At 33.9% G+C, this 20,794-nt stretch overlaps 1 protein-coding gene across 2 annotated transcripts in view; it reads left to right on the top strand.

The window, feature by feature from the left end:
* Nucleotides 1–20,794, top strand: part of LOC145252846 (opioid growth factor receptor-like protein 1) — a 112,352-nt gene that overhangs the window by 17,369 nt on the left and 74,189 nt on the right. For both annotated transcript variants that reach the window (XM_080112859.1, XM_080112858.1), the window contains exon 2: nt 14,158–14,200. In XM_080112859.1, coding sequence (XP_079968985.1) covers nt 14,158–14,200 — 43 coding nt within the window. The remainder of the gene's footprint in view (nt 1–14,157; nt 14,201–20,794) is intronic.

The raw sequence follows: 20,794 nt of genomic DNA, 5'->3' as shown, positions 1-20,794 counted from the left end.
TATGCAACTTGCATCCACCCAGACTGTAATTTCTTTGCCGTCCATACACCAGTCTCCTCCAATGGGATCCACTTCTCGTACTTTGCTTACAGTTTCTGCTAACATGTGACAGAGAGATGTGTTTTTGATTCTGTTATCCAAGCTTTTTGTTACTGCAGTTGCTAGACGCTTGATGAATGCAACCATCTACATAGAGGGAAGTGACCAACGAGTTTCCCACACAGAGAAAATGCACACCAATGAGTCAATTCATCAAGGATTTCTGGAATAGGATTTCCTTGTTTCCATTGAAGAGTGCCATTGTGAACGTTGTGAAAATCACACTCAAGATGAGAACAGTAGTCTGATAAATCCAAATAATATAAAACTCCATCAAGTTTCTTGATCGCATCAATCCCCAATAGTAGATCGAAATTCAACAGATGTTTTTCTACAATCAATGGCTCAATGTCGGCAGATGGAACTTGGCTAACTTCTACATTTATTCTGCCATATCCTTGGCAATTCAATGTCCTTCCATCAGCTGTTAGGACTCCTGCTGACTTCTGCTTCCAAAAGAAACACATGGCTTTACACACTAGAGTCTGTGAACACCTGGAAACGATCAATGCTGTGAACGCTTGCCTATCTACACATACTTTCTTGGGAGCTTCTTAGAGTCTTCAGTTTTTCAAAGAGCAGACTAATGCTCACGCCACCTCCTATTTGGTGTTTTCCTGGCACTGCGATGTTATGTGTCCAAGATGACTGCATCTGAAGCAACGTATCTCACGAAAGACCTTGTGCATTTGACTGTCCAGCCTCTTTTGCGATTCTGTAAGCAGTTCTTTGCTGAATGTTTTACCGTCATTGCGCACTTTTGATTCTGAAAGTTTTCATCTGGCTGAGGTAGTGGCAGCCAATTCTTTGAGGTGTTCGTTGTCAGTCATGACAGCTCTTGTTCAGGTCAACAGTTGTTCCATACTCATCATTTCTATCCTGGATGAAGCACGTAATATATGTCTGACATGTTGCGGTAGTTTAGAATGCGCATGTCAACCAACATTTGGGCAACAGTTCTCCAACCAAGTAGGCTAGGCATCGCAGCTCAGCAAAAAACTTGCTCACTGTCTCATCAGGGCAAAGTTGTCACGTGACAAACTGGTCATATAAATTAAATGCAGCAGTGGCGTACACGGTTATAAGAGTCTGCTTGATCTGTTCTGCATCTGCTTTCTGCTCCGTACTAAGTTGCCTGTATATGGCCAGAGCTCCATCTCACAATCTTAATGACAAAACGTGCTCGACATTCTTCATATTGCAAAGCTCACATGCAAGTTCCACATTTTCGGTGCATTTGATAATGGGCATATTAGCTGAAGCACCATTAAATTCCGGAATTAACCGGACATCAAAAACCTTGCTCTCCATTATGGAAAAGTAATAAAAAGCCAAAATAGCTTCTGATGTTGAATGTTTTAAGTTAAGAAAATAAAAAAAATTTATTTTCTATGTTCGCCAAGTTCACCAACAAAAGTTCCACTCCACCACGTCAAGCTGACAAAAAGAAATGCTGGCTTTTTATATTTTATATTTCCAAACCCGACCACATCTCAATTTGCATAAGACACGTTTTTGTCTTGTGTCGCTTGGGTTTTGAATTTAAGACTTCTTCTCTATTAAGCACATGACACTCATGCTAACCAGATATGCTACAATTTTCCCTCCCCTCCCCTCTGATCTCATGATCACAAACATAGAAAAAAGGTTTATCAAATTTTGGCGGCTATATTTTAACTATCACACCTATCATATTTTAGCAGGAAATAAAAATGTGGTTCTACCTTTTTAGCCAGTTAAATGTAAACACTAGGAAATATATCTACACAAACAGAAAAAAAAAACTTGGACTTTAGTGTGAACTCACTTTTCTGTATAGATTTAAGGTAAAATGAGCACCCACTAGTTGATTAGTTAGCATTAAAAGAGACACATTACCATTGTTTTTTTTTTTTCAATATTTCAGTGTAAAAAAACAAAGTTCATATATTTTTTCTGGCATGCCAAGAAATATGGGGGTTCATATTTCCTACAATAAAGTGTGTAAACAATATTTAATGTTGGTGCTAATTTCTAATAAGCACCTGTAGATTAGCATTTGTGATATCAGCAGTTCTGACTACAAGCAGAAAAAGTCGAAATCTGAAGACAACCCATACAAATAAGATGTGGTTATATTTTTGCAGATGACAGATTTTACCTTTTCATTACTATTTGAAGATGAACCTTATGTTTTACATGCCACCATTTTGTCTTGCCATAGAAAGTTGCATAATTTTTTGCTAGGTCAAAGGCCTTCTAACAAAGAAGCCTTTCTTTCTGAAAGCTTTTGCTCTGGCAATGCCTTTGCCTCCCACACTCTGCCATCTCTTTTTCTCTCCACCTTCGAACACCACTAGAAAGGATACCCAAGTGAACCTAGAGAGCACTTCTTTGCCCATGAAACATAAACTGGCAAATGAGCAGAGATTGTTAACGTCACAAACTTAATTATATACTCTCCACAGACCCTAGCATAGTCAAGATTAATTATCTCCCACTCAGTGGCGTAGCAAGGGCGGGGCGGGGGTGGCGGCATTTTGAGAGGGTGAAAATAAAAAATAAAAATGAATGAAAGCTAACAAAAAATTGAAAATTATGACGAAAAGGTTGTATCGGAATCAGAAAAATGTGTTCCTATTTTATGAGCGGTACACGTCAGGAGCGGCATTTTGAGAGGTTAAAAATAGAAAAAATAAATAAAAGCTAACAAAAGAATCAGAATTTTTTTTTTACCAAAAAGGTTGTAAAAAAGTGGAACTTTTGGAGGTATTGGAATCAGAGAGAGGGTAAAAATAGAAAATAGAAAAATAAATAAAGATAAAAGCTTACAAAGTATCTTAAATTTTATACTGAAAAGTTTTTTAAAAATCCGTACTTTTGGATGTATTGGAATCGGAAAAATGTGTCCGTATTGTATGAGCGGCACATGACAGTATTTTGAGGGATAAAAATAGAAAATAGAAAAATAAATAAAAATAAATAAAAGCTAACAAAACATTTGAAATTTTTTACCAAAAGGTTGTAAAAAATCGAAGTTTTGAAGGTATCAGAATCAGAAAAATGTGTCCCTATTTTACGAGCAGCCCATGTCAGGGTGACATTTTGAGGGGGTAAAAATAGAAAATAGAAAAAATAAATAAAAGCTAACAAAATATCTTGAATTTTATACCGAAAGTTTTTAAAAAATCGGAACTTTTGGAGGTATCGGAATTGGAAAAATGTGTCTCTAATTTACGATTCCAAAACCGATTGTTTTAAATTTTTAATTTAATTTTAAATTGTTGGTACTAATGATAAATATTTATTGTTTTTAAATTATCACTAAAACTAAAATGATAATAACATCAAAATACGATGTAAATTTATTTTATTTGTAAAACAAAGTTTTAAAAGAAGTTACATTCCGAACTTGAGCAGAATTGTTTTCAATGCATCGTGATTGGTTTATTGTTATAGTTTCATGTTCATGTAAACTTTATACCAAGGAACATGACAATTGTCCAAGAGCGGCCATTTAAAATTTTTTATTTAATTTATTTTTTAATATCTTTTAAGGTGTTGTCACAATTTGAGATGAGTAATATATGTCAACCCCAAAAACCAAAATCCACAATTTATTACCTATATTTTTGGTATACATGCATGCGTCTATGGGACATTGCTTGGATTCTTGTTCTATTAAATAATTATGGAGTATTAAATTCCAATTGTGAGCATTTTGTTTTAGACCATACAGCAATTTAATCAGTTTCCATACAAAATTTTTATTTTTTATTTTAAATCCCTCTGGAGGGTAAATATAAATCTCACAGTCAATCAAAGCATTTAAATAAGTTTTTTACATCCATTCTACTTGTCATTAAATTTGTCGTTGGTGAAAATGTGGCAAAATATTCCACTCCAGAAATTTGTGAAAAACCTTTTGCAACAAATCTTGCTTTAAAAGTTTCACTGCCAGAGGTTGTGATTTTTTTGGAGAAAACCCAGTGAAAAAAAATTATATTCTTATCCTTTGGTTTTGCTACGATTTCATATGTATTATTTTCAGATAAAGCTTTCAATTCGGATTTCATAGCTTTTTTCCATTCTTGGTGATTTTCTGAATTAATCGCCTCATTATAACTTTCTGGTGCACTTTTCAACGAGTAACAGTATTCCACTGTTTAGTCTTGTATCTTTTCAATTTTTAAGAAGTCTGGCCTTTGTTGGCCATTATTGGGTATTGACGTGTTGGGTTAATATTTACGTCAGTAGTTTTACTGCAATTATCGTAAGTATTAATATTTTTGCTGTGATTGATTAAGATACTAGTTAATATGTCCTCATGTTTTTCATCCACTGGCTTGTCTGGTTTTAAATTTAATGTATAATTGAATTTGACACATCTAACCTTTTTTATGGCATTTTGGTCTGGAAAATAGATTAAATATGCCAGACTGCTTTTATCGTAATCTAAAAAGAAACCTTTTTCACTTTTAATATTTAGTTTACAGGTATTTTCTATAGATGCAAAGCAATTTGAACCGTTTGGTTCAATTTTGGTTTTACACTGCAAAACACTTCATACAGTGTTTTGCCCAATCTTCTATTGAACGATCTATTTCTGATATATGTGTACGTCCATAAACTATGGGATAATTTCGATTTGATAAGTAGACATCTTGCTATCTCAAAAAGGGTCTGCCATACTCTTTCAGCGGTGCCATTTTGAAGTGAGGAATATGGTGCTGATTTCTTGTGTTTAATCCGATGGTTAATTAATAGAAGCTCAAAGTCTTTACTAGTAAATTCAGTCCCATTGGCTGAGCGAATACATTTTACTGAGCCGTACGGAGCGATATCAGGTAAATATTTCTTAGGGGCGAGGATAGTGTCAGATTTGTTTTTTAGGAAACAAACCATAATTAAACCTGAACAATCATCAACAAAATTCAATGCATACCTTAAATTATTTCTTCCCATTGGGCTTATCGGGCCTGCCAAGTCACAGTGCACAACTGAGAGAATTTTTGTGGCCTTTTTGTCTGGTGTTTTGCTTATATATTTTGCCATTGTTCCTTGTGCACAAATATCAAAATTTGGGAGATCGTCTGAAGGTATTATTTTCATGTCTTCGACTACATTTGGTAACTTTTTAATATTGGCTGTATTCCAGTGTCCCAGAATTTTATGTCAGGTTTCCAAGTCATGATGGGCAGTTTTTGAGGGAACCATATTTTTTTAATAATATAGTCAGCCATTTTCTTTAATGTCGAATACAGTTCTATTTTGACTTGTTTTGGCCAAACTTTATAGTAGCGCCTAGTTTAATGGCGGCCTGTACGGAAAATATCTCTTGCTTAAATGTAGATATGAAAAGAACATTTTTAAGAATATACCTACAAATTTTGCCTTTATTATTTTTTAATGATATTTAAGCATCACCTCTTTTCAAGACTATATCATTTATTTGATTACCGTCGGTCAGTTTGACAAAATGATTCTGTGGATTAAAGTTTGAATCAAAATTAATAAAATCAGATTCCTTGGTGATAACGTGTGCTGTAGCGCAAGAAGATTTTTACAGTTTGTTGTATTGTCAAAGTTACATGTGCATAGAAATGTATGTTCTTCCTCAAAGTTCTCAAAGTTTTTGATGGAGTCCATTTTTGAGCTTTTATATCGACATTGGAAACTTTTGTGATTGGGTTGTCCATGATTATAACAGATAATTTTATTCTTTTTCTTGGGAAAATTACTTTTGAGGAAAACATTGCGGTGAGATGTGTAATTTGGTTGTTTCGGTTTTCAAGAAGCATTTGTGAACTTCATGATATTTCTAGAGTTATTATTGTCCACGAGTATCTGATTCGTCTCCTCGTAACTACGCAATGCCACTTTAAATTCACTGAAAGTTATGGGTTTGTCTTTTTGCGTTATAACAGTTGTAAATTGTTTAAAATCGGCTGGATGTACCTTAAGCGTCATTGATATTAACAGGCTATCGCTCATTATTTCACCCGAGAGTTTTAAGGCATTGGCAGTTGCTTCTGTCCTTATAACATAGTCGGTAATAGTTTCATCTTCATTACGTTTTAAAAACGTTAGTTCTGTATATAGAGATATAATTTTTGGTTTCCCTTTTGATAAATAATGCTCTCTTAATATGTTCAATGTTTTTCATCCATCAATCATTCAAGGCATCTCTTATAATCAGAGACAGACTTCTATCGTCTAAGCATTGAATCAGTTCTGCAAAAACAGTTGTGTTATTTTTGAGAAATTCGGGGTTGTTTGGATTCTCTGGTGGAGATTGTATAGCTTTGAGTAGTTTTCATATCCTTAATTACCCCAGAAATTTCACCTGTTCAATTCGAATTTAGATTCCGATCCATCAAAGCAAAGATGATGGCTTGATGCATAACCTGTTAAGTGTTAAGACATTATGTTGAACAAAGATGGCAGCAGCAAACCAAATCAGTGAAGAATCAATGCAGTAACGATCTTGAGTGTTGAGTAATTCTTAGTAACAAAAATGGCGGCAAAGAATCAATGCAGTCACGATTCAGTTGTTTCGAGACGGAGGTTGACAGTGAACTGAATTGAATCCAAAATTCAATATTTTTTATAACATTTGAAGCTTCTGATTGGTTGATTCTCATAACTGTGGTTATAAAAACGATCGTCGAAATCATTGGAGTCATACCCTCATTAGTAGTCAAAAACATTTTAACAAACACACAAACCACTTATCCAGTTAAGTAAAAGAATACTTACCTTGCCTATGATAACATTTCTTGGGTTTGTTTTACAATCTACAGAGGTATGAAAAAGTGATCAAATAACAAATATGTAACAAATAAATATTACTGGAGGCAAGTTACTCTTCTACCTACCTCGATAAATTTTTGAGAAATGTTTATTCTGTTCAAACAAGTAGTGTCGAGCGTTACATAAGAACAAAAAAAAAATGACTGCGATGTTTCTTGAAGTCTCGACAATGACTTAAAAATGAAAAAATTATACAAAATAGTGGTAGAAACCCACTCGATAATTGTCACGACAACTTGAAGCCATTAAAATGAAATTTAATTATCCTAATTAGTTTAATGTGCTTGAAAACATAATTGTAATCCATACAAAATTTCCTTTCATTTGATATGCTACAAGTCATATTTTGTTAATAATTTCTGTAAATCGTGTTGTGGTGGCTCTCTTGGATTTCCTGGTTGCCATCTTGGATTTTTCATGATGTCATGATGACAAATGATAAAGTCCATTAGAATAATATTTCGCATGATGATAAAGCATTACTTCCCATTTTTTAAAACTGTTTTTATGATGCTTCTCTTTAAGCCATTAAAATTAAACTTAATTATGATAATTAATTTAATGTACTTGAAAACATAATTCTGATCTGTACAAAATTTCCTTTAATTTGATATTCTAAAAGCCATATTTTGTTAATGATTTCTTTGAATCATATCGTGGTGGCCATCTTGGATTTACCAGTCACCATCTTAAATTTCCTGGTTACCATCTTAGATTTTTCATGATGTGATAATGACAAATAATAATGTCCATTAGAATAATACTCCATATGATGATAAAGCCTTACTTACCATTTTTCTAAAGTTTTTTGTTGTGGTTTTTCTTTTTTTTTTTTTTTTTTTTTTTACAAAGGCATCACCACATTATCAAGGCCCAGAGGCCACTCAAGGATAAGGGTTAAAGAGTGTACAGTAGAAGTTGGTCAATATAGTAATCATTAGTAATGAAAATTTGGTAAATTTAATAACTTATATGGAACGGCTCATCAAGAACTTATTTACCTTAGACTTGAACACAACCATATTGTAGTCAGCCGGAAAGCAGGAAAACGGAAGACAATTCCACAGGCGTGCAGTTCTAAGAAAGAAGCTTTGTTCATGGAATCTATGTTTAGGTTTAGGCACAGATAAAGAGTGGGGGAAATTATTGATAGTGTTTACAGCTAGACGAGTGTTTCTTGTGAAAGTTTGGCGAGGGGGGACCATAGATTGAAGCTCAGTTGAACACTTTCCATGAAAATAACGATACATCAGAGACAAACTCGCAACATCTCTTCTGTGAGATAGAGGTTGTAAGGAGGAGAAAAGGACATCTCCTACGAGGCTACGAAGTCTATTTTGAACTCTATCAAGGCAGGACAAGTCCTTTCTAGCAGCTCCTGCCCAGATGTGGCAACAGTATTCCATCCTTGGACGTACCTGGCTCTTATATAGATAGAGAATAGCATCAGCAGTGAGATATCTACTGGATCGTTAGAAAGATCCCACCATTTTTTCAGCGGCCTTGGCAACAGATTTGATATACGTGTTCCATTTAAGATCAGGAGTAATGGTCAAGCCCAGAAGCTTGTCAAAACTTGAGGCCTCCTGAAGACGAGAGCCATTCATTTCAATTGATGACAAATGTGGATTAAAATGTTGATGATGTAAAGAGAGAAGCTTGGTTTTAGATGCATTAAAAGTAACCAGCCACTCCTTTCCCCATTGTACTACATGCTCAAGATCAGAGGAGAGAGAATTGGAGAGTACTTGCTCGTTTACTGTCTTAGATGTGGTACCATAAATGGTAGTGTCGTCAGCATAAATGTCTACAAATGATGTAAGGATATGATTTGGAAGATCATTAATGTAGATCAGGAAAAGAGTTGGGCCCAGGATGGATCCCTGAGGGACACCGGCATTAATACTGTGAGCTTCTGATTTTTGCCCCTCAACTACTACTCTTATGAACCTATCAGAAAGAAATGATTTAATAATTGAGAAGACTTTTCCAGCTATACCATAGCTAGCGATCTTATGAAGTAAACCTTTATGCCATACCCTATCAAAGGCTTTAGATATGTCAAGAGCAATTGCCCTAGAAAGATTGCCACCGTCGAGAGATTTGCTAATCCTATGCGATATAACTGTAAGGACATCTGCTGTAGATCTAGCAGAACGGAAACCATATTGAGTGTCACTAAGAAGGTTATTTTTGTTGAGATGTTTGATTACTTCTGTATTTAACACAGATTCTAGCAACTTACTCATGACGCACAGGAGACTTATTGGCCTGTACTGAGAGGGGGATGAGCGATCACCTGAATTCTTAAATACAGGGCATACTGATGAGATTTTCCAGGGAGATGGGAAACTATTCTCCTTAAGACAACGTTTAAACAGTTTTGTAAGTATGGGCGCTAGTTCAGGTTGAAGTTTTTTGAGTACTATAATTGGAATACCATCAGGGCCAGTTGCTTTACTGGAATCAAGGTTTTTGATTAGCTTGGCAACATCACGTACAGATATACGTATATCACATAGCGTGTTTTCTGATACAGGAGGAAATATTGGGGGTTGGCGGTCTTGGTCGCAAAGGGTAGAATTAGCTGCAAAGTTCTTGACAAAGAGTTTGGCTTTGTCTGATGCTGACGAGATTACCTCAGGTCCATTGATAATAGTTGGGATGGAGCACACGCTTCTGTTCAGGATTCTGTTTGCTATTTGCCAAAACTGGTGGGAACCAAGCCGCTGCTCAGCTACTTTGGACTTAACAGATTGAGCATACAACTCTCTTGCGTTCCTTATTACTATCTTACAATGGTTGCTGGCAGTCCTGAAAACGGCTTTAGTTTCCATACATCTATTACGTTTGAAGCAGTGGAAAAAGTGATTTCTGTGCGCAATGGCAGCAGCACATTTTGGAGAGAACCATGGCTGGCTGTTAGGTTTTTGCTGAAACTTTTTAGAGGGTATGAAATGGTCAATACCTACAATTAACCATTCAGTTAGGTCTAATACTATAGAGGACATCCTTTTTAAACATGGAATGCAGAGGTAGATCAGATATAAATGTACGGAAGCTATCCCAGTCAGCCTTAGTGTATCGATATACTGTACGATGAAGTGGTACGTCTGGGGACTTATTACATTTCATTTTTATCTTAATTGATACAACAGAGTGGTCGGAAGATCCAAGAGGCGACAGAACAGAAACTGAACATAGTTCAGGGCAAGTTGTGAGAAAAAGGTCTAGTAGGCTCGCATACTGGCCGTCATTATCTGGCACACGGGTAGGTTCCTGAACAATCTGAGTGAGGTCATAGGCAATGGAGAAATCATGACAGAACCTCCCCTCATCATCGGTCTTGTTTGAGTGGGTCAACCATTCGACGTTGTGAACATTGAAGTCTCCACATACGTGGATGTTAGCTGAAGGATAAGTATAAAGGACTTGGTCAATTTTCTCAGATATGCTTTGAAAGATAGTAACTCCGCTGTTGTGGGGGCGATAGAGAGTAAATATAAATGCAGTAGTGTGAGCTAAAGCAACCCGGAAGCACATATAGGGTAAGTTAGGATCTTCCCTGGAGATGTCCCTCCCACATGGAAAGCTATCTTTAATATAGGCACATATTCCATGCCCATGGCGATCTTGGGGGTCAGATTTAGAAGTTAAGTTAGAGTATCCTGTAATTGCAAACTCATCTAGGGAAATAGCCTGTCCAATGCCAGTTTCACTTAAAAATAAAAGGTCTGGTTTAGTCTCCTGTAATTGGGTTTCAACCTCTGGAAGGTTAGAACGTAGACCCCTGATGTTGGAGAAGGAGACATGGTAGTAGGGGTCTACGTTGGAAGTTGGAGAACCGGGTTTAATCGTGTATTTTTTCTTGAAACTTGTCATGATGAAATTTTGGAATTTGTGGACTAGGTCGTCAGATTTACTTAGAGCAGGACAGAGAGGGGAAACTAAGAGAGAAAAAGAAACAAAGAATTTTTTTTTTTTTTTTGTACCACATGATAAGGTAAAGCCGTAACAATTACCCACTAGTATGGCATCGAGAGGCCCCACCAGAAGCTACTGCATGGTCCAGATTCCATTCACCAAATGGCAATACAGCAGCCCCAGTACTTTGCACCTGCTGATAGGACAGCCTCCTTAGTGGTTAATCCAAGGTTCGGGTCCCTGACTATCAGGCGGATAACGTCAGCCCAGACAAAACGTTTACCTCCAGCACCCTTACTAGTGACATGGCTACAAGGATAGACATAGAAACAGAAAATTTCCACCAACTCTGCCAACTGTTCGCGCAAAAATACTGCCAACCTAGAAAACAGCTTTTTCTTCTCCCTTTGTCAGAAAAATCACTCATTTAAAAAATGAGGACTGAGGGACAAATAAGAAGAAGCGAGAGTAACAGGAGCTGCCGATAACGCATCCACAATGCGTTTTCTACTCTCCATTAAAAAAAAAAAAAACAAATAAATAAATAAATAAACAAATAAAAAATAAAAAATAACTATTAAGTATTGTACTTAATAAAAGTCCAACGGTCCTGTTTAAGGGAAAGTATGGTGATAGATTCCCCTCCCACGAACTAAAAATGAGTACAATTAGGTAATCTATTTTTGCAATCAACTCGGTAGATAAATAAACATTTATGGACGAGAGAAAAAAAAAAAAAAAAAAAAAAAAGAAGCTAGCATTTAATACAACAGAAATACATAAATTAAATACTGAAATAAAATGTAGTTATTAATATTTGAATCTTAAAATAAAAAAGTGCGAATTAGTAGAGAAAAAAATCACTTATCACAACAACGCATTCCGTCTCCAAACTAGTGAAGAATTTAACTTTTAATAGCGTTCAGAAGATTTTTTTTTTTTTTTTTTAAATTAACCGTTAAGAGAAAGCGTGATTTTATTCTGAACTTTAACTAATCACGTTTTAAGCAACTTATGATATAAAACAAAATCGGATGGGGGGGGGGGTTCTTCCGAAGTTAGTTGGTGACGTTATAAGTAATTGCGAGATAAGATGGGAGCCAGAAATTAGGGGTGGGGGTGGGGGACTGAAAATGATAATATAATGGATTGATTATACAATATTTAAGATCAACTTGGTAGATAAACATTTATGGACGAGAGAAAAAAAAAAAAAAAAAAAAAAAAAAAGAAGCTAGCATTTAATACAACAGAAATACATAAATTAAATACTGAAATAAAATGTAGTTATTAATATTTGAATCTTAAAATAAAAAGTGCGAATTAGTAGAGAAAAAAATCACTTATCACAACAACGCATTCCGTCTCCAAACTAGTGAAGAATTTAACTTTTAATAGCGTTCAGAAGATTTTTTTTTTTTTTTTTTAAATTAACCGTTAAGAGAAAGCGTGATTTTATTCTGAACTTTAACTAATCACGTTTTAAGCAACTTATGATATAAAACAAAATCGGATGGGGGGGGGGGGTTCTTCCGAAGTTAGTTGGTGACGTTATAAGTAATTGCGAGATAAGATGGGAGCCAGAAATTAGGGGTGGGGGTGGGGGACTGAAAATGATAATATAATGGATTGATTATACAATATTTAAGATCAACTTGGTAGATAAACATTTATGGACGAGAAAAAAAAAAAAAAAAAAAAAAAAAAGAAGCTAGCATTTAATACAACAGAAATACATAAATTAAATACTGAAATAAAATGTAGTTATTAATATTTGAATTGAAATATGCTAATTAGTATGCTAATTAGTCCGTAAGTTACCAAGTGAGATTGTCATAAATAAAGCCAACTGAACCTTCATAGTATTATGATAATATGTTCAAAACTTCATCTTAATATCTTTAAAAGATCTGAAGATACAAATTTTTAAAGATAGATTGTTCTGTAAATAGTGCAAATTTCCTACCATTTTCAGTCACAAGTTCATATGCATTTGAATAGGACTGACTTAAGGCAAAATATCCAGTGAAACACATTTTTTGATACTTTGAATTGTCAAAACTCCAGTTCTAATGGGTCGATTTAAAAAAACTAAAGATAATATTTCTTTGTTTTTATGCTCTTTTCTTGATGCTTGATTTGAGTTTATTCAATCTAAAGAAAATGGTGTATTGCTACTTACACTTTAGGACACTGAATCTTTTGTGGATTCAGACAAAATTACAGCTTCATTTCATACTAGCTGTATCTGCCAAGTCACACGTTGTTGTGGCTCAGTCTGGTTAACACAAGTATTAGATTGATTTGTATCGCAGATACGTGCATACACACACACACACACACACACGCACAAACAAACGCATACACATGCGCGCACACACACATTCTTATAATAGAAATAGTTTAAAGACTTCAAAATAAGACTTTGAATTATTTAAACTGTCAAATTATTTAGATAAAAAAAAGAATTTTTGGCTTATAAACATATGTCTATACATCAGAAAACAGTATTTATTAACAACGTCTATGATTTATTGAAACAGAAAAGATTTATTTAGCATAAAAATAAGAATTTTAGTCAATCATACCATAAAAAAGATTTTATTTTGCATAAACAAAAAAAAGAATTATTGGCTTATAAATATGTGTTCATGTGTCGCAAAACATTATTTATTAACAACATCAACTATTTATATAAACACAAAAGATTTAGCATAGCAGCATAAGTGTTTAAGAACAATTAACATTCACGATATATTTAATGTACAATTGAAAGATTTTGGGGCTTATAAACATGTCTTGATATGTCACAAAACAATTTTTTATAAATAACATCTACGATTAATGGTAACAGAAGAAAATTATTTAGCAAAAAAAAAAAAAAAATGTGTCGATGTGTTGCAAAACATTATTAACATCATGAAACTCCATATCTGTTGAAAGTGCAGAATTCCTCCCGCTAATGACTGGGAGTGGTAGGAAGATGATATTTAGAGGGCAAAATAGGAACTGCTTCCTCTAAAGATGGTTGCGATTGTGATGGTGTTGCTCCTAGAATAAAATGTAGGATTTTATTATGACGACTAAATGTGTCTAAAATGGCCTTCTAAAGTTGCATAATATAGTGGCTAATAGTCTAGACATAATAAATTTGTATGTAGCATCTGTTGTTGCAAATCTACAGCACTTTGGTCGAGAGAGGAATTTCTGCATTCAACATATTATATAGGAGATAATAGAAAAAAAGATAATACAAATGGTAATAAAATAATTTTCCTTTCTTTTTTCCTTTTGATGACTGTTTATTTGTGGAAATTAATAATTTAAAATATTTCATTTCAGGAAGAAATTCATATTGATGCACAACCACAACCAGCAATAGCAAGTGAGTAAAAAATTGTTCTCAATAAGACTTTATAAATATAATCTTTAAATTTCCATCCTTTTCATCTCTATTATATAGGTATGTGCAAAATTAATGGCTGATTCCTAAAATGCATAAACATTTTGACCCTTCCCTTCATTTAAAAATTCACCAAAATTCAGAAAATCCAACAATTTTAATTAAATTTACAGTATTTATTAATTAACAATCACAGAATATAATGCACCTATTAGTTTTTGTTTTAATTTTAATGAAAATGTATTATTTTTTTGTAAATAAAAAACACCCTTGCTAAAGTTTAACTTTTAAGTACTAAGAAAAAGATGCATAAATTTCTGTTTGCTTTTTTTCTAAGAATAAAGCATTGTAGATGTTAAGAATTAAAAATAAAAATTTTAATATTTCAGTAATGTTACAAAAAAGCCTCTAAAGTCCATGCTAATGAAACCAATATAATTTGAAGAAAAATTAATTTCTCCAACTATTGATATTATTATTGAAAACATTTGTTCAATATTTTCACCCAAAAATAATATTATTGAAAAAATATTTCATATGATTTTAATAAGAACTCTCACAAAAATTTCAAATGTAATATTGTAATATTTTTCTGGTACTCATGAGGGTGTAAAATTTAGCATAAAAAATTTGAGATCCAGGATCAGTAAGAAAAAATAATTTAAAAAATGGTATTATTTTTAATAATGATTAATTTAGACAAATACAGATGGGCAAAAAAACAAAAACAAAAACAAAAAGGAAACAGACAGGATTTGCATCCTACCCTCGTATTCTCTTTAATAATTAATAAATTGTTCTTAATTATTTTTTTCAATGATTTTTTCGTGATTTTAATTAAGTTTTTTTGCACTTAAAATGCTCTTTTATTTATTTTAAAAAGTATTAACTTAATTTATCATTACAACACATTTGGGAATAAATCGAATCATCATGTAAAAATGTTACTAAATATTCTAATTTAATAAGCACTTCCTTTTTATTACAACCAATAGGATTTTTTATTTTTTTATTTTTTTATTACTCACCCTCACCCCAAACAAGGGGCATTGCCACTTGGACGCAAGGAGCTACTAATTAGGACCATGCCTATAAAAGATTAAGATGTTAGTTTACGTTGCATTTGAACTTCTGCATATCAGTACAGTTTGGGAAGCAAGTAGCACGTTGAGGGGGTACAAGTGCAATGAGTTCATCAGAGCACATTTCATTAAAATATTTGTAAAACAGGCACAAGGATGCAACATCGCAGCGATAGGAAAGGGGTTGGAGCCTAGTTGACAAAGTGGAACCTATTAGATTGCTGACCCATTTCTGGATCTTATCCAAAAGTGAGAGGCTATAGGTAAATGCATTAGCCTAGATGTGGCAACAATCCTGCAAGCATGGGCAAATGGTAGCGTTGTAGAGGTGCAGGATACTCTCAAGAGTGAACAGTTTTCTAGCACAATAGAGGGAGCCCACCTTTCTCACAGCAACTTTGCAAAGTTCTCAATGTATTTTTTCCAGTTCATATTTTCTATGAATGTTAAGCCTAGAAGTTTGAAGGAAGAATTCTCAGGTAAGGAGTTATTTATCATAGATGTCAGTGGTTGGAGAGGCTTCTTGTAATTGTTAAAGAAGAGCAGCTTAGTTTTACTAACATTAAATGTTACCTTCTGTTTATGTACCCATTCTATTATGATCTGGTAGGTGTGTCAGAATTTTGGGGGAATTTTTGACACCCCTAACACGAAACTGCAAATAAAATATAAAAAACTCGTAATTTCTCCATTTAAAGTGGGTTGTTTATTTTCTTTATAGAATATACTTCCAAAATAAACTATTAAAGTTGTTTAAAAAATAATAGAAATATTATTTTTTATTTTTTTAAAAAACAGTGTTTATAAAATGCCGGCGCACTTTCATGCAGCCATTTTTTTTATGTAATGAAATCAATTAAATTTTAGGAGTTAAATATTTTTCAATTTATAAACTTTATCTAAAAAAATTTTCTATTGGTTTAATTTTTACAATATTTTCATGTCAATGTGAAATTTCATGCTCTTTCCAATAAACCGAATATAATATTTTAGACAAACGTTTTTTTTTAATTCAGCCCCCCCCCCCATTTTGAAATGTCTATAAAAATTTAAATAATTAATTTATGCACCAAAGTTTTATATATCACAAATTGAAGATAAAAGATCAATAAATAAAATATTCTTATATAAAAAAAAAGTGCTTTTTGGAAATTTACCTGTAAAGTCCAAAGTGTAAAATCCTTTTTTTTAAAAACCACATTGATTTTTTTTTAAGTAGAAGCTTATGTTCTGCTTACATTGTCAAGTAAATATTGAATGCTGACGACAATTTTTTCTATTTCATTCAATGTTTTCTTTTTTTAAGTATTTAAACAAAAATTCACTCGATAAAGTAGAATTAAAATATATAAAATCAAAAATTCATGTATTTCTTTGAGAAAAGAAAAAAAAGAAAAAATTATTAACTGTTTTTTTTTTTTAAAGACAAAAACTTATAAATAAAATGTGACTAGTTTTCACCTATGGTGACACATATTTCTTTACGTATAAGGCTGGATGACTAATGCGAACGTGTGGTTTTTACGTCATTCTGTCTATCCATATTTCAAAACAAGAACAAACACAACTTCCGGCATTTCGCTAACACGTAACAATGCTTATGTAATGGCGGCTTTTTCAAATAGTTGTTTAAAAAAATTATTTTATTTTATTTAAAAAATTTTTTTTTTAATTACATTTTCATCCCAAACAAGGCACATTGCCACTTTGGTGTAGGGGCTATTATCAGGGGCAGCAACTACTGGGGCACTGTTGGGATTTGGGCAACAAAATGTCGGTTCATGTTACACTTGAACTTCTGCTTGTCAGTACAGTTAGGGAAGCAGGAACCTGGAATGAAATTCCAGAGTCTAGCGGTTCTGCTACTCGAGTAGAAAGATCTTTTACATCTAGGGATCTCTACTGTGTGGGGGTGGGATTTAGCTGCCTGTCGGGTTTGTCGAAGGTGTCTACGTTGTGGGGGCACAAGTGTCTGCAGTTCGTCAGAGCATTCACCATTAAAATACTTGTAGAACAGGCAGAGGGATGCAACGTTTCATCAATGGGACAGAGGCTGACGCTTAGATGTCAGTTCAGGCCTATCAGATTGGCGACTCTCTTTTGAACCTTGTCTAGGAGCGAGAGACTAACAGCAGATGCACCAGCCCAAATGTGACAGCAATACTTTAAAAATACATGGAATTTAAAATATAATATGGATAAATTCTTAACAATAAAGAATGGAAGTACCCATTGAATAGTATTTTTTTATAGGTAAGTGATTTTTTGGAACTTATATATACATATATTTATCGAAGCAAGTTAAAATTAATGGATTTTCTTTAAATCTTTTTTGAAGAAAATCGATTCAAAAAAACAAATATTGCATAATTTGCTATTAAACCTGTTATTTTTTTAAAATTTGGTCTTTGCTCCTTCAATTGAAAACAAAATTAGGGTTTGAATTACATTTTTCAAGTAGTTATAAGCTTGGAAAAATAGGAGGTAGAATTATTAAATTTTTTTTTCACTCATTTTTAATGTTGATTTCTGACACTGCTAATGATCTGGAAGTCATTTTCTAAGGATTCAGCCATTGTCATGCTGCTTGGATTAACGTCCATAAATGACAAACTGGATGGTCCTATTGTCTAAGAAAGATCAAATTATATTTAGTATTCGTCCAGTTATACCATATAATTTGATTTTCATTAGCAGCTCTTCGTACCAGACTTTATCAAAGACCTTGGATATATCAGGGTTTACAGCCCGAGCTTCACTTACCTTATCCAGTGCATAGTATGACAGAGATGACTGTTAAAATATCTGCAGTAGAACAACATTGCCTTAATCCGTACTGTTTGTCAGAGAGAAGATTAGCTTTTGCAAGGTGGTGGACTAGTGCTTGATTGATTAGCATCTCAAGTTTTTAGCGGAGAGGGGAAGGAAACTGATAGGGCAATAATTGAGAGGGTTGGTCTTTTCACCAGAATTTTTATACACTGGTATCACAGAAGTCATCTTCCAGCTTTTAGAGAAGCAGGATTCAGCAAGGCATTTGTTGTAGAGGAGAGAATTACCTGAATTAATGAATATATTTTATAATCTTAAAAATAAAGCAATAAGGGTATAACAATGTTTCAATTCTTCTATAAATTTTTAAATAAAATTGATTTTCTGACATTTTGGGCTTATGTAGAACATGCATGATGCCTTTTCATTTGTTTTGATTGTGTGAAGCCAGACCTATTCATAAACTCTCACTTTTGGGGCTAATTAAGCTATTTTTTGTTCAAAGAAGGTGTTGTTTTAAATTTAATTCAATATTTTAAGACTGAACTTTACTAATTATCTTTGCAATAGTCAAAAAAAAAAACTAATATTTATCTTTCAAGGAATTTTTACAATGAATTTATTTAACTTCAAAATGTAGCTGAACTTTACAGGTTTTGAGGTCACCATGAAAACATTTTTCATTATTACTATTTTTCACTTATAAAAATATTTCTTTCCCTTTCAGAGATTAACTTTCGACTTTAGTCTTTCAAATACAATCAAAACATAATCAGAAACCTACAAAACAATTCTAATAAGCTGGCTTTCAAAACCATGTCCTCCTATCAGTTTCTACTATTAAATTGCACGTACCTACTCTAATCTAACTAACAATTAACAAGTCTCCATTCATTCATGTGCATGATCTGGAGAGCCTAACCATACGATTGAGAACAATACAACACTCAGGAGATGAATGCTTTGCTGTGTTATCACATGTGAGCTTCAGTAAATGATACTTTACTTGCTAAAAGCATTGTCAAGGTTTGATAAGTATACAGCTTCACAAACCTGTATACATTTACTGTTCTCATGTATTTATTATGTATTTATTTATCAATATCTATTCATTTGTATTCATTCTATTATCAAATCTTTATTTAATAGCCTGATATGTCGGAAATTTTCTGTTTCTATTTCTATCCTTGTAAACATGTCACTAATATGAGTGCTGGAGGTAAACGTTTCTCTGGGCTGACGTTATCCACCCAATAGTCAGGGACCCGAACCATAGACTAACCACAAAGGTGGCCGTCCTATCAGCAGATGCAAAACACTGGGGCTGCTGTATTGCCATGTGGTGAATGGATTCTGGACCATGCAGTGGCTTTTGGTGGGGCTTCTCGATGTCATATTAGTGGGTAATTGTTACAGCTTTACCTTATGTGCTACAAAAAAAAAATGCTTCTTCACTTCTTTTTCTTCCTTACTTTCCCTCTCTGTACTGCTCTAACCAAGTCTGTCGACCTATTCCACAAATCCTAAAACTCCATCATGAAAAGTCTCCAAAAAGAATACATGATTAAATTGAAAACTCCAACTTCCAACGTAGACCCCAACTACCATGTCCCCTTCTCTAACATCAGGTGTCTACATTCCAACCTTCCAAAGGTTGAAATTCAATTACAGGAAACCAAACCAGACCTCTTCTTCCTAAGCGAAACTGGCATTGGACCAACTATTTCCCTAGATGAGTTCGTAATTAAAGGATAATCTAATTTAACATCCAAATCTGACCCCCAAGATAGACATGGGCATGGAATATGTGCCTACATTAGAGATGGCTTTCCATGTGGTAAGGACATCTCCAGAGAAGACCCTAAATTGCCTTATATGTGTTTTCGGATTGCACTTGCTCACACCACTGCATTTATATTTGCCCTTTATTGCCTCCATAACAGTGGACGTACTATCTTTAAGAGCATATCGGAAAAAATTGGCAACATCCTATCTGCTCATCCTTCGGCTAACATTCACATCTGTGGAGACTTCAATGTTCACAATGTGGAATGGTTAGCCCATTCAAACAAGAAAGATGATGAAGGGAAGTTCTGTCATGATTTCTACATTGCTTATGACCTCATTCAGATTGTTCATGAACCCACCTGTGTGCTTGACATTAATGGTCAGTATGCAAGTCTCTTAGACCTTTTACTCACAATTTGCCCTGAGCTATGTTCATCTTCCATTCTGTCCCCACTGGCATCTTCCAACCACTCGGTTGTTTCCATTAAGATAAGAACAAAATGTAATGTCTTCATGGTACAGCATATCGATACTCTATGACTGACTGAGATAGCTTGTGTACATTTATATCAGATCTACCTCTTCATTCGTTGTTTAAAAAAGAATGTATCCTCTATAGTATCAGACCTGACGGAATGGTTAACTTCATACCCTCCAAAAAATTCCAGCAAAAACCTAACAGCCAGTCATGGTTCTCTCCAAAATATGCTGCCATCATTGCATACAGAAATCACTATTTCCATTGCTTCCAACATAGTAGATGTATTGAGACTAAAGCTGCCTTCAGGACTGCCAGCAATCACTGCAAAAGAGTAATAAAGAACTTGACAGTCATAAGCTCAGTTCTTCAAGTTCAAAGTACCTGTGCAGTGGCTTGGTTCCCACCAATTTTGGCAAATAACAAACAGGGTCCTGAATAGAAGTGTGTGCTCTA

Source organism: Euprymna scolopes, chromosome 29 (genome assembly GCF_053919585.1).
Source record: "Euprymna scolopes isolate OS-2025 chromosome 29, ASM5391958v1, whole genome shotgun sequence".
Classification (NCBI taxonomy): Eukaryota; Metazoa; Mollusca; class Cephalopoda; order Sepiida; family Sepiolidae; genus Euprymna; species Euprymna scolopes.
The sequence above is the reverse complement of the archived record's forward strand: the minus strand, read 5'-3'. Positions and strand labels throughout refer to the sequence as shown.